The 14178-nt window shown below is 36.9% G+C and overlaps 1 protein-coding gene across 8 annotated transcripts in view; it reads right to left on the reverse strand.

Annotated features, from left to right (window-relative positions):
• LOC131800417 (serine/threonine-protein kinase mig-15-like) overlaps positions 1-14178 on the reverse strand; it is a 151191-nt gene that overhangs the window by 48850 nt on the left and 88163 nt on the right. For all 8 annotated transcript variants that reach the window (XM_059131896.1, XM_059131897.1, XM_059131899.1 and 5 more), the window contains exons 4-5: positions 892-1582; positions 390-820 (exon numbers count right to left, since the gene is read on the reverse strand). In XM_059131896.1, the coding sequence (XP_058987879.1) occupies positions 390-820; positions 892-1582 (1122 nt within the window). The remainder of the gene's footprint in view (positions 1-389; positions 821-891; positions 1583-14178) is intronic.

Below are 14178 nucleotides of genomic sequence, written 5' to 3' on the forward strand. Positions count from 1 at the left end.
CAACCTTATAGTCGGTCGAAAGAAATTCTTTATACGCATAACATGGATAGACAGCCAAAATGCTCTTTTTTAGAGGCAGGAGGAGTATTCATGAACAAGTTCATGAAAAAACTTTTTTGTCGTATTGTCTATTTATATCTCTTAGGAGCAAAAAGTTAAATGATCGGAAATATGTAATGATGGCATACAAAGGTCGCCCATCGATAGGAACATTAACAATCGTTTGCTTTTCACTGCGTCCATGTTGTTTTCTAATTCTAGTAAAAGTTTTGAAGAGAGTCTCTGTAGACCCTTTGAGGAAGACTGTTTTTGTAGAAATTCAAAATGTGCCGCTCCTCTTCCATTCAATTCTCTCCCAATCACATCTGTTCTCTTTCCACTTTTCTTACCGATGGTGGTTTCTGATTCCGATTCGCCTGCGGCTGTTGAGCTTGTGCCTGTTGCTGTTGTTGTTGCTGCTGTTGTGCAGCTTGTGCCTGGGCAGCTGCCGCTTGAGCTGCTGCCACTGCGGCCATTTGTTGCTGCTGCTGCTGTTGTTCGGCAGCAATTCGACCCTCCTGAATCTGTTGGAAATTGCGACGCAATGTATCACCCGGTGCTTGGATAATTGAACTTGGTTCACCAGCAATCTGTGTATCATCATCGTCATTGTCCGAGCCCGAGTAGCGGTAGTCTTCGCGTTCCTTTTCTTGTTTGCGTTTTTTACAGCGATCGATGTGGTCCTTCAGTTGTATGCGCACTTGACGATCTGTCGGTTGATCCTTGATAAAAGCATGCTTAAGCAATTGTTCGGTATAAGGCCGCTGATGATAATCTTTCACTGCGGGAAAAGAAGAAGAAAAATATGTTATTTTTAATTTGTGGATGGGGATTGATTCACCGCCCACTTACCTAACACTGTATCTATAAAACTTTGAAATTTCTTGGACCACTTTCGATTCGATTTCAAGCGTGGCGGAGAGTTACGTGGTATCAAGAAGAGAGCACGCATTGGATGTAGATCACACAGTGGCGGCTGTGATTCGGCCATTTCCAGTGCCGTTATACCCAGTGACCACAAATCGGAACGATTGTCATAGGTGGCCTCGGGATTTTCATCGCACGCTATTACCTCGGGCGCCATCCAATAGGGTGTACCAATGAATGTGTTCCTCCGGCCTATTGTACGATCCAACTGTGCCGACACACCGAAATCGACCAGTTTCACTTCGGCATTATCGGTGAGCAGGACATTCTGACCCTTGATATCACGATGTATAACCTTGTTCGAGTGCAGATAGGCCAGACCGCGCAGAATCTCGCGACATATGTATGCAATCCATTCTTCTTTGAGACTTTGTCCTTTTGTTGACTTAACTAGATCGGTAACTGAACCAGCACCACAGTATTCCATGACCAGCCACAGTTGGTCATCTTTGCCCGGCGGCGATTTCTTGATGAAAGCACCATAATATGTAGCTATGTTCCGATGATTTGAGTATTTCTTTAAGACGTTTATTTCTAATTTGATTTCTTCTTCTTCATCTTCGGTGACATCCATCACTTTTATGGCAGCCAATTGACCAGTTTTTGTATGTCGACCCTGGGGAAAGAGAAGAATGAGTGAAAAAATGCGTGAGATTAGTTGAGAACAGTATTAGTTAAGGTAAGATTAGATAAATGTATAATACTTTTTTATTCATTTATTTTTTTTTTTTTTTGGTAATGGGAAAGAATTTCCTTCTGAGTACTTTGGCCCCGAAAAGAGAATTCTCTATATAGGTCCACAATATCGTATATCCCCATACAGCGGTACCCCCCGATATTCGGTATTTGGATTGTTGCAGCCAAATTTTTCAATGGCATTTTCCGAAGATCCACACAAGGAATTCGCCCTATGGAAGAGAATTGTTTATATAGATCCACGATATCGCATAGCCCCGATACAACGGTACCCCCCGTTATTCGGTATTTTGATGATTTTAGCAACATTTTCCAATGGAATTGTCTGAAAATCCACACAAGGAGTTTTTTCTGAGTACTTTACCCCCTGGAAGAAAATTGTTTATATAGGTCCGCGATATCGTATAGCCCCCATACAACGGTACCCCCCGATATTCGGTATTTGGATTACTGTAGCCACTTTTTTCAATGAAATTGTCTGAATATCAACACAAAGAGTTCTTTCTGAGTACTTTGCCCTCTGGAAGAGAACTGTTTACATAGGTCTATGATATCGTACAGCCCCGATACGATGGTATCTCCGATATTCGGTATTTTGATGATTTTAGCCAAATTTTTAATGAAAATGTCTGAAAGTCCACAAAAGGAGTTCCTTCTGAGTGTATATCACCCATATAACGGTACCTCCCGATATTCGGTAGGTTCATGATTTTAGCTACATTTATTCAATGGAATTCTCTCTTGGTGGCCATTGTGCACTGGAAATGAAGCGATGAACCTAATTCTGTAAACATTCTTGGGTGGAGCGTGCTTTGCGTACCCAAAGCTTTAATACACCCTCCAGAATATTTTCGCGATTATATTCGCCATTTATTCTGATGCCACAGTCGATAAATAGAGGTGTTATGGCGGCTCACACAATCATCATGGCCGGCGCTTGAATTCTGGTGGTCAACCGAAGGTGCACATTTTCAGCTGACCTCTTTGGGAAGTAAACACAATCATTTTGTTTGTTTACAAACTGTTGGACAATGAATGTTTTTTCAACGGAGAAAACCAAATTCGGCAGTTCATCACTGGCGGACAAGCGAAGCAATTCTTTAGCTCTTTTGAGTCTATTTTCTTTCTGTTGCGGTGTAAGTTCTTGCACTTTTTGAAATTTCAATGGCTTTAACCCGAGCTAATTTTTCAATATTTGTCGAATGGAATATTGCGATATGTTCAATTCACAAGCCATTTTTCGGACACTGTGACGCGGGTTTCGATCAAGTCGCTTCTTTACTTTTCGAATCATTTCTGCTGATGTTGCTGTTTTCTTCCGTACACTACCTTGACGTCGGGCTACGCTACCAGCATCACGGTAACGAGCGATGGTACGAGACACAATCGATTTATTCACATTGAAATGCTGGAGTGCTCTAACGATAGCCACTTGTGGTTTTCCAGCCAAATATAAGGAAATCACGAATAACTTTTTTTTTTCTGGAAAATTCTCACACAAATGCTTTTGTATGCTTGTAAACAATATAATGAGCTGTCACTGGAATAATTTTAAAGGCTGTCAGAGGAGTGGCTTGAAGATGACAGCATTCTGAAGTTGGTTGACGTTTTTTCATAGCCCACATTCAAAGGTATCCCTCGATTTTCGATATTTTGAGGATTTTAGCGACATCGACATTGTTTCAAATTTCGTATTTAGAGTTCGTAATGGGCATTACAGCCTGTGACAGAAAAAAGTGGAACGTTTATCATTTCTTAGCCATTATACGGACATATTTATATGTCTTATGGTATTGGGTTTTGATGCAAGCTTCTTGATCAAAGTACTAAGAGTTTGTTATATAATATTCACCGAAATTGTTTGAAATTTCGCGTTTAAAGTTCCTAATAGGTACTATAGCCTGTGACAAAAAAAAAAAAATGCGTATGCAGGCCCACGTCTTCGTAGAGCCCCGATATAACGGTACCTCCCTATATTCGGCATTTTCATAATTTTCGCCACATTATTCACCGTTTTTTTATACCCTCCACCAAAAAAGGTATGGAGGGTATATTAAGTTCGTCATTCCGTTTGTAACTCATCGAAATAATCATTTTAGACCCAACAAAGTATATATATTCTTGATCAGCGTAAAATTCTAAGACGATTTAGCCCTGTCCGTCCGTCTGTCCGTCTGTTGTAATCACGCTACAGTCTAAACGAATTAAGATAGGAAGCTAAAATTTTGCACAGATCACTCTTTTGTCTGCAGGCAGGTCAAGTTCGAAGATGGGCTATATCGGTCCACGATATCGATATCATCGGTATTTTGATAATGTTAGCCACATTTTTCAATGGAATTGTCTGAAAATCCACACAAGTAGTTCCTTGTGGGTACTTTATACCTCGGCAGAGAATTATCTATATAGGTCCACAATATCGTATAGCCCACATATAACGGTACCCCCCGGTATTCGGCATTTTGATGATTTTAGCCACATTTTTCAATGGAATTGTCTTAAAATCCACACAAGTAGTTCCTTGCGAGTAATTTACCCCCTGAGAGAGAATTGTCTACACAGGTCCACGATATCGTACATCCCCCATATAACGGTACCCCCGATTTTCGGTATTTTGACGATTTTACCCACATTTTTCAACGTAATTGTCTGAAAATCCACACAAGGAGTTCCTTGTGGGTACTTTATACCTCGGCAGAGAATTATCTATATAGGTCCACAATATCGTATAGCCCCCATATAATGGTACTCCCCTATATCCGGTATTTTGATGATTTTAGCCACTTTTTCCAATGGAATTATCTGAAAATCCATACAAGGAGTTCCTTGTGAGTACTTTACACGCAGACATAGATTTGTGTTTATAGGTCCACAATATCGTATATCCCCCCATATATCGGCACCTTCCTATATTAGATATTTTAAAGAATTTAAAAGAATTTTTATTGGATTTAATTTTTTTTGAAAATTTTCTAATTCGTTCCAAATGGTGGAGGGTATTCTTTTTTACTTGTTTTTTTTTTCAAGTTTCGTATTTGAATATTGTAATGGCTTATGACAAATGTTGTCTGTGCAGGTCCACGTCTTCGTATAGACCCTAGTATAACGGCTATACGGTATTTTTAAGATTTTAGCAGAATTTGTAAATGTTTTTTTTTTTTTTTTTTTTTTTTTTTGAAAATTTTCAATAAAGTTCGGCCCGGCCTACTGACTGCTTTTATCATTGTTTGTAATTTTTTCAATTTTTGTTCTTGACGCCCATAGGGGAATATAAATTACATTTAATATATCTTGTCGTTATTCTCGTGTCACAGCAACAATTTTCACATTAATTAATAAATCTATGAAAAAAACCGTTCAAACAGATTGGTAAGCCTCATACCGGTCGGCATACTCAGTGCGATACTCGAAGATGTCGATTAAGCCACATAATTGCAACTGATCTAGTTTAAAAGCCTTGAAGACAGGACATCATTTAAGTGTCTCTGACGCTGCACACAACAACATCATCCTTGGAGATGTTCGTTTTTCCGTTAACTCCAGCCATCAGCATTCATTAAATTTTTAATTTAAAGCAAGAGACTCAAAATAAAAAAAGGAAACCGGGTTTGAGATATATTTGCTAATGCTTAGCAAGAGGTATTTTTTTTTCTTATCAATTGATAAGAAGCAATAAAAAGTTGCAATGTATTTGTTTGTTGGAAAGATCAGGAACCAGCCGGCAGCTTGTCAAACAGTAGTTGTCGTTTTACAAGCCCCGTCTTTATTTAGTCTGTCGTTTATCAGAAGAGAGTTAAAGAGGGCGGCGTTAGAAAAACAACTGCAGATGAGTCGAATGCAACGAAGTAGGCTGGTTGGTTGGCTGGCTTGTCGATAAAAAAGTGGTTTGGTCGAATTTAGTAGCTACAGAAAATGAATCTAAATCGAAAAAAAAAATCTTAATCTGATTTGAAATTTGATTTGTTTATGATATTTATAAAAAATATATTTATTGCTTTGAATTTGCCATATCAGTAAAAGGTTGCGTAATCTACACTATCTTTTATTTCCAGAATTCCAGAAATATGATGTTTATTTTTTTGGTTGCCACTTAAGATATTTCCTCGCCATGATTCATGGATTGGATGACAAGAAAACATATGACAGACGAAATGCATTTGGACATGACACATCCCAGAAAAAATCATGGGAGCCATCCATATAGACGGAACATGCGACTAAAAGGTAATGTAAAAAACTCCTTTTGCGTTACTACTAGTAGCTTGAAATTTTCTAAAACCTTACAAAGGGAGTCTGGATTAAAGGAACTGAAGAGAGTATACATTACACGAGTTGAAGGTAGTCTGAATTAGAAGGTGTGAACGAAGTCTGAATTAGACTAACTGAAGAGTCGACGGTTGTGAGTTTTTCCTTCATTTATTTGTCCACTTTAGTGGCCAAATTTCGGGTTATATTAAAAAATGATATACTAGCAGGCTAATTTGTAGGTAGTTACGACTACCAAAATTGGTGGAGATAATGGAAGGTCTATCTTGTGCTAGCTAGTGTTGGTAAACATATTGGAATGTGCGAAGTTGGGAGAAAATCATATTTAATAAGGGGGAAGAGGTACGAGAAGGCGGGTTCCAATATATTTGGGATCCCCACTTTGCTGGATTTGAGATATATGCATACTTTTTGAAATGTTGATGGTAGAGCAAAATTACAAGAGTATCGAACATTTATATCCAGATTTATGCGAAAGAATAAAATCCGTATCCATCCTAGGCTTCTGGCTGAGAGAAATATTTAGATATAGCAAGTTGTAAAGGATCGCTGACTTGTTTCGCAAGTTATGACAGATAAAAGTATTGAACATTGTCACCATTTGTGGCTGAGGTACAAGAAGGGGTTGGCAGGTATATATCATCTTCACAACAGATCTTGCGTTTGCAAAAATATTTGGATTTGTGAAATTTGAAGATGGTTGGATTATTTCGCTTTCTTTTGGCGTTTTGTGTTTCGAAATCTTGAACCCAAAGTGTGGGAGGTACCAGAAGAAATGGTTCGATTCATACCATCTTTATAACAGATCTTGTGCTGATGGAAATATTGAGATGTACTAAGTCAGGATAGGATTGAATGTTAATTTCGCGTTTTATGAGCTTCGTGGACGTTCATAATTTTGACCCTTTGTGGGGAGGTACCGGAAGAAGTGGACCGATATATCCCATCTTCACACCAGATCTTCTGTTAGTAAAACTAATGAAATGTGTGAAATATGTAGAGTAACGGATGTTTATTTCGGATTTTACGATCGATTTGGTTATTCAAAATTTTGACCCTTTGTGGGGGAGGTACGTGATGGAGTAAACCGATATTGTCCATTTTCGCACCTTACCTAGCACTAATGCAAATATTAGGATTTGCAAAGTTAAAGTAAAATCGGACTATCCTTTCTCAGTCTGTGCATTAAAATACAGGGTGGGATGAAAAAACTGCACCCATCTTCAGACTGCTGTCATTTCTAAGCCACTCGTCTGACAGCTGTTAAAATTATTCCAGTGACAACTCATTATATTGTTTACAAGCGTATAAAAGCATTTTGGTGACAATTTTCCAGAAAAAAAATTATTCGTGATGGAATTCAAGCGTGATAGTGTGATTTCTTTATATTTGGCTGGAAAACCACAAGTGGCGATCGTTAGAGCACTCCAGCATTTAAATGTCTTTTGTGTCTCGTACCATCGCTCGTTACCGTGTTGCTGGTAGCGTAGCCCGACGTCAAGGGAGTGGAAAAAACAGCAACATCAGCAGAAATGGTTCGATAAGTAAAGAAGCGACTTGATCGAAACCCGCGTCGCATTGGCCGATAAATGGTTCGTAAGCTTAACATATCACAATATTCCATTCGCCAAATATTGAAAAATGAGCTCGGGGTAAAGCCATTGAAATTCCAAAAGGTGCAAGAACTTACACCGCCGCAACCGAAAGAAAATAGACTCAAAAGAGCTAAGGAGTTGCTTCGCTTGGCTGAGAGTGGTGAACTGCCGAATTTGTAAACAAACAAAATGACCGTGTTTACCAAAGAGATCAGCTGAAAATGTGCACCTTCGGTTGGCCACCAGAACTAAATCGCCGGCCATGGTGATGGTGTGGGCCGCCATAACAGCTGATGGTCGCTCTCCGCTCGTATTAAGCGACCGTGGCATCAGAATAAATACCGAATATTATCGCGAAAATATTGTGGAGGGTGTATTAAAGTCTTGGGCACGCAAACATTTTAGCCGCAGACTTTGGACATTCCAACAGGACTCAGCACCATCGCACTCAGCACCCAAGAATAGTTATAAAATGAGGTTCCTCGCTTCATTTCCAGCGCACAATGGCCACCAAAATCTCCGGATACCAATCCTTTGGACTATTGTGTCTGGAGTATTTTGGAAAGCAAGGTTGGCACTAAAAAATACCATAGTGTCGATCACCTCAAGCAAGCGCTTCGCCGGGAATGGGCCAAAAGGTAATACAAATCTAAACATATTCTAAAATTTGATGAGATTTCTGACATTTTTTGCTTTCATTCAAAAAAATTTAAAATAAAAAAAAAAAAAAAAATAGAAATTATGGCGTTTGACTTTGTTGCAGTTTTTTTTTGATCTCACCCTGTGCATATAGAGACGTTAAAATAGTTTTGGACAGGAAAATTTGATGTGGGTTCATTGTTCAATGTTTTTTTTTTTAATATCCTCCTCGATGAACTTCTAAATGGTGTAAAAGGTAAATTATTCCTATTAATTTTTCCAAAAAAGGAAAATTTTGAAAAGCATATAAAACTTTGAAAGTTTGAAAATTTAGTACGATTTATGAAGTTTTGATTAAAAATGATTGTCGGACCGAGTATTTTGAGTACTATTGAAGGGCTAAAACGAACTGTAGGACCAAATCTAAAATGTTAAGGTGGACTTTTCGCTGACGAAGTAGCGGGCACTTACTAGTACAGAATATAAAACAAATCCGCTAGAAAATGTGGCATAAATAGTCAAAATTTTGAACATCCGGAATATGGCTGCAATTCGAAAACGTGGACCTTTATGTTACGCAATAGGAGTTAGAATCTATTACAAGTTCTAAATCCTCGGTTTCCGTTGAGATATGTGGCTAATATTATAAAAATACCGAATATAGGAGGTACAGTTGACTTTAGGAAAAGGAAATGGAGATCGATATAGACAATGTTCTACCAAACAAATTTAAGACCTATAGGATTGCTAGAATAAAATATTTTTATGTCATGCACAACCCAATTACATATAATTGTCATAAATTGAGCCTCCATTTTCCCCTCAACTTTTACTAGTTAGGCTGGAAATGGCACATTACGTTATAGCCAATATTGCTGAAATAGCCTAAAATTACACAATTAAAACACCCCGAGATTTTTTTTATTACTTCTTAATTACCGCATAAATACTTTCGAGAGAAGAAAAGTCAGAATTTCCTCATTTGTTTGTTTATATTACAAAATATATTCGAAAGAAATTAAATAATGGCCATTAACAAAATTGAGAAAAAAATGCAACTCGTGTTCATTTAAAAAATGCACGTTTTATTTTCAATTCTTTCATAAATTTTTATGTTTTGTTTATATATTTTTGGCGTTACGAACGGAACTGAGCAAAACGATTCAAACAGATGTTTGGTTAATTTTCTTTGTTTATATTTCGTTTTTTCTTTTTCGGTTTCGTTTGTTTTTTCTCCTCAACAGGTTATCTATTATGGCCTACATTTGGGTACTGCTGTTGTTGTTGGCTCTTGCGGTTAACAGCCACAAAAATATAGGTCAGATTTGTGGCAAAGACCACCTTAAAAAAAAACAAGGCGTTTGATTCATTTCTCATTCGCTCGCTTAGGGCAAATATGTTTATTGGGGCCCTTAGAGTGGCTACTTTAACAATTTAGTTAATTTGTTAAAATATTTTGTTTTCATCATCTGCCGTTTTAAATCTTTGTTTTATGGAAATTCATTTCCAAATATTATTAAATATTCATACAAACCGAAATTTAGCCAGACATACAACAATACCTGCAATAAAAGAACAAGAAAATGAAATTAGTATTGAAATGAAATAGAAAAAATGAGTATTAGAAATATTAACATAACATTTTTGTAAAATTTAGGTACCGGAATGAGTGGACCTATTTTCAATATAAATATTAAGAGATGTCCAGTTTGTAGAAAATCGTCAACACTGTTCGCTTTATATATATTTTTATTAAATTTATTGATCTATTTGATCTATTGTGAAAAAAGTACCAGAATGAGATTACACACATCGGGAATCATCGGGACAAAATTCACTTTTTTCAATAACTACAGGAAAAAAAAAACAGCAGATTTTGAAAATTGAGCTAAAAATATAAGACACGTGTATCAGTGTTTAAAAGTTTGCATCGCAAGGTAGCCTAAATAGAAGGCATAATATCCCCCCATTTTCACATATTTTGAAATTTTTGCATCAAGATTTCCTGAAATCCTTTGATTTTAGGCATAAAGTCCCTTTGGGAATATTGAAGATAAAAACCGGAGGATTATCTTATCCTTTTTTTTTAAAATATGGTTAAAAACTCCCTTTAAACGGGATCGCAGCAAATCAAAATATTCTACAGAAGTATTTGTCATAAAATTCTACTTTATGTCGTAGAAGACATCAAAGCTCTAACTCTTACCTAAACGCCAGGAATTCATATACAGGGTGAGATAAAAAAACTGCAACAAAGTCAAACGTCATAATTTTTACATTTTTTTTTAATTTTTATTGAATGAAAACAAAAAATGTCGGAAATAGCATCAAATTTTAGAATAAGTTTAGATTTGTTCGAATTGATCACTTTTGCCACGAATTATGGCTTTCAAACGACCAGTGAAACCGTCACGCGCTGTCCGAATGTTGCTCTGCGGTATTGTGGCGAAGCGCTTGCTAGACAACCTTGCTTTCCAAAATACTCCAAACACAACAGTCCAACGGATTGGTATCCGGAGATTTTGGAGGCTATTTTATAAACATTCTTGTGTGGTACTTACTGAGTGCGATGGTGTTGAGTCCTGTTGGAATGTCCAAGGTTTGCGGCCAAAATGTTTGCGTGCCCAAAGCTTGAATAAACCCTCTAGAATATTTTCGCGATCATATTCGGCATTTATTCTGATGTCACGGTCGATTAATACGAGCGGAGAGCGACCATCGGCTGTTATGGTGGCCCACACCATCATGGGCGGCGCTTGAGTTCTGGTGGCCAACCTAAGGTGCACATTTTCAGCTGACCTCTTTAGCAAGTAAACACGATCATTTTGTTTGTTTACAAACTGGTGGACAACGAATGTTTTCTCATCGGATACGGAGAAAACCAAATTCGGCAGTTAACCACTTTCGGCCAAGCGAAGCAACTCTTTAGCTCTTGTGTTTGTGTTTTTGATGAAAAAACTGCAACCAACTTCAGACGGCTGTCTTTTCTAAGCCACTCGTCCGACAGCTGTTAAAATTATTCCAGGGACAGCTCATTATATTGTTTACAAGCGTGCAAAAGCATTTTGGCGAGAATTTTCCAGAAAAAAGGTTATTCATGATGGAATTTAGGCGTGATAGTGTGATTTCTTTATTTTTGGCTGGAAAACCACAAGTGGCTATCGTTAGAGCACTCCAGCATTTAAATCTTTTTATCTCGTACCATGGCTCGTTACCGTGATACAGGTATCGTAGCCCGAACGTCAAGGAAGTGGACGGAAGAAAACAGCAATATCAGCAGAAATGGTTCGAAAAGTAAAGAAGCGACTTGATCGAAACCCGCTTCGCAGTGACCGAAAAATGGCTCGTGAGCTGAACATATCGCAATATTCCATTCGGCAAATATTGAAAAATGAGCTCGGAGTAAAGCCATTGAAATTCCAAAAAGTGCAAGAACTTACACCGCAACAGAAAGAAAAGAAACTCAAAAGAGCTAAAGAGTTACTTCGCTTGGCCGAAAGTGTTGAACTCCCGAATTTGGTTTTCTCCGATGAGAAAACATTGGTTTGTGTCTGGGGTATTTGGGAAAGCAAGGTTGGCACTAAAAAATACCAAAGTATCGATCACCTCAAGCAAGTGTGACAGTTTCATTGGCCGTTTGAAGGCCATAATTCGTGCCAAAGGTGACCAATTCTAACAAATCTAAACCTATTTTAAAATTGTATGATATTTCCGACATTTTATGCCTTTATTTAATAAAATTTTAAAAAAAAGGTAGAAATTATGGCGTTTGACTTTGTTGCGGTTTTTTATCTCACCCTCTATGTCAATATTATTAATTATTGTTCGAAAACTAGGATACCTAGGGATAAGGTAAAACCACCCAATGACTTGCTATATTCGAAATCCATTTCCGATATAGAAAAATTTGCGCCTTTTGGAAATTTAAATTTTTTGTAGTGTCTAATTATAGCTTCGCTTTATCCTTGGGACAAATTCTAAAAATGTATATTGAAACGACTCAACTTAACAATCAATATTTCAAAGCATTACAAATTATTAAACGAGCATTTCAATAACCTCTCCCAACACAGTCAGATATCACAATAAAATCTCCATTGCATGATGTTTGCCAACTAGTAACGCTTCAATGAATTTCATTTGTAATTGAAATATACATCATTCGAATATCTGCACTTGCCTCCGTTCAAAAGCACCCAAAAAATAAGAGGCAGATTTATTATTGGTCATCAACCACCTCCAATCTGCATTTCCAAACATACACACACACAGACTCACACACAGATTTGCCTACTCGTTCGCCTTTTTTAATATTTTATATGAATGAACCGATAGAAATGTACTTTCACTCTTCATACGTACAAAACATTTGAATATTCATAAAATTAAAATCGAATTAAATTATGGAATTATTTGGAACATAATCGGATCGGGTTTTTATGTAAAATGGTTTTGTGATTCATTGAAACATTCATTTGGTTAAGTGGAATGCGTAATAAAACTTAAGTTCGGAAACTTCGTTTTGCCAAAAAAACAAAAACCTGTTGTTCATTCAATTTTAGAAATATCCCAAAACTTTCGCGTGGGAATTTTCAAATGTTTTAGGCTTTTAACATATAAATGATAAATATATGATTTTTTTTTTCAAATCAATTCCCACGATCAGAGCAACTAACCAATAGTCCTTAATTTGATTTCGGTAATATTATCCCGAAGGTATGAACCATAAATGAGGATTTTTAAAATATTTTTGGGAATTTGGCAACCAATGATTTGTGGATACACTGTGCGACAAATTTCCAGCAGATTATGAAAGAAGAGGGGGAAAGCTCCCGCCCTCCCCCTCCACATTGTTGAAAATTTTCGGTTAATGAATCCTTGGAATCTGTTGATTTTAGGTATATAGTTTTTTGGTAGTACTGCAAATAAAAACACAAGGATTATTTTGGCAGAAAATGTTAACCCTCAAAGGTCTCAAAACAAAGGGGTCTTTTGGTCCTTTTTTGAAAATATGGTTAAAAATTCCCTTTAAACGTGATCGTAGCAAGTTAAAATATTATACAAAATTAACCGTCATTACATTCTACTATAGGTCCCAGAAGCTCTAATTCTTTTATTATACCCTACACCACATAGTGCTCTTTAGCTCATTTGAGTCTATGTTCTTTCTGTTGCGGTGTAAATTCTTGCACTTTTTCGAATTTCAATGGCTTTATCCCGAGCTCATTTTTCAATATTTGCCGTATGGAATATTGCGATATGTTCAGCTCACGAGCCATTTTTCGGAAACTGCGACGCGGGTTTCGAAGTACAATTTTAACCCTAAAACGTGTTCTTTACATAGTAAACTTTTGTGACAAATACTTCTGTATAATATTTTGACTTGCTATGATCCGGTTTAAAGGGAGTTTTTAACCATATTTTCAAAAAAGGACCAAAAAGTCCCATTTATTGACTGGCTTGAGGGTTAAATTTTGTGACCAAAATATTCCTGGTATTTTTAACTGTAATATTGCCAAATACACTATATACCTAATATCAATGGATTTCAAGGAATCTTGAAACAAAAATTTCAAAAAAAAAAGTAAAGAAAGTCTTAAAGTCGGGCGGGGCCGACTTTATGATACCCTACACCACTTTGCTAATTTAGTAGAGCTCCGCATAACAATTAAAAGTTTTTATGGGAGAATTAAATCATACACGCTATGATTATAATTATAATTTAAAGTTCAAAGTACTAAATATGCCGAAGCATTTGTATCTTTTAAATTCGGACTTGTGTTGCCCATTTGGTGCTATAGCTATATCTGAACCAAATTTGGCATACTAGCTTCTAGACTCAATTCGGTCGTATGTGCCAAATTCCATCCCATTTGGGCAAATATTAGACGTATGGTGCACAATAAAAGGTAAATCGGACGAAGTTATATATGGGAGCTATATCCAAATCTGAACCGATCTCGATAAAATTTAGCAAAGGTATTTCTGAGCTGCATTTGATATATTTCCCCAAATA

Source organism: Musca domestica, unplaced genomic scaffold (assembly GCF_030504385.1).
Source record: "Musca domestica strain aabys unplaced genomic scaffold, Musca_domestica.polishedcontigs.V.1.1 9, whole genome shotgun sequence".
NCBI lineage: Eukaryota > Metazoa > Arthropoda > Insecta > Diptera > Muscidae > Musca > Musca domestica.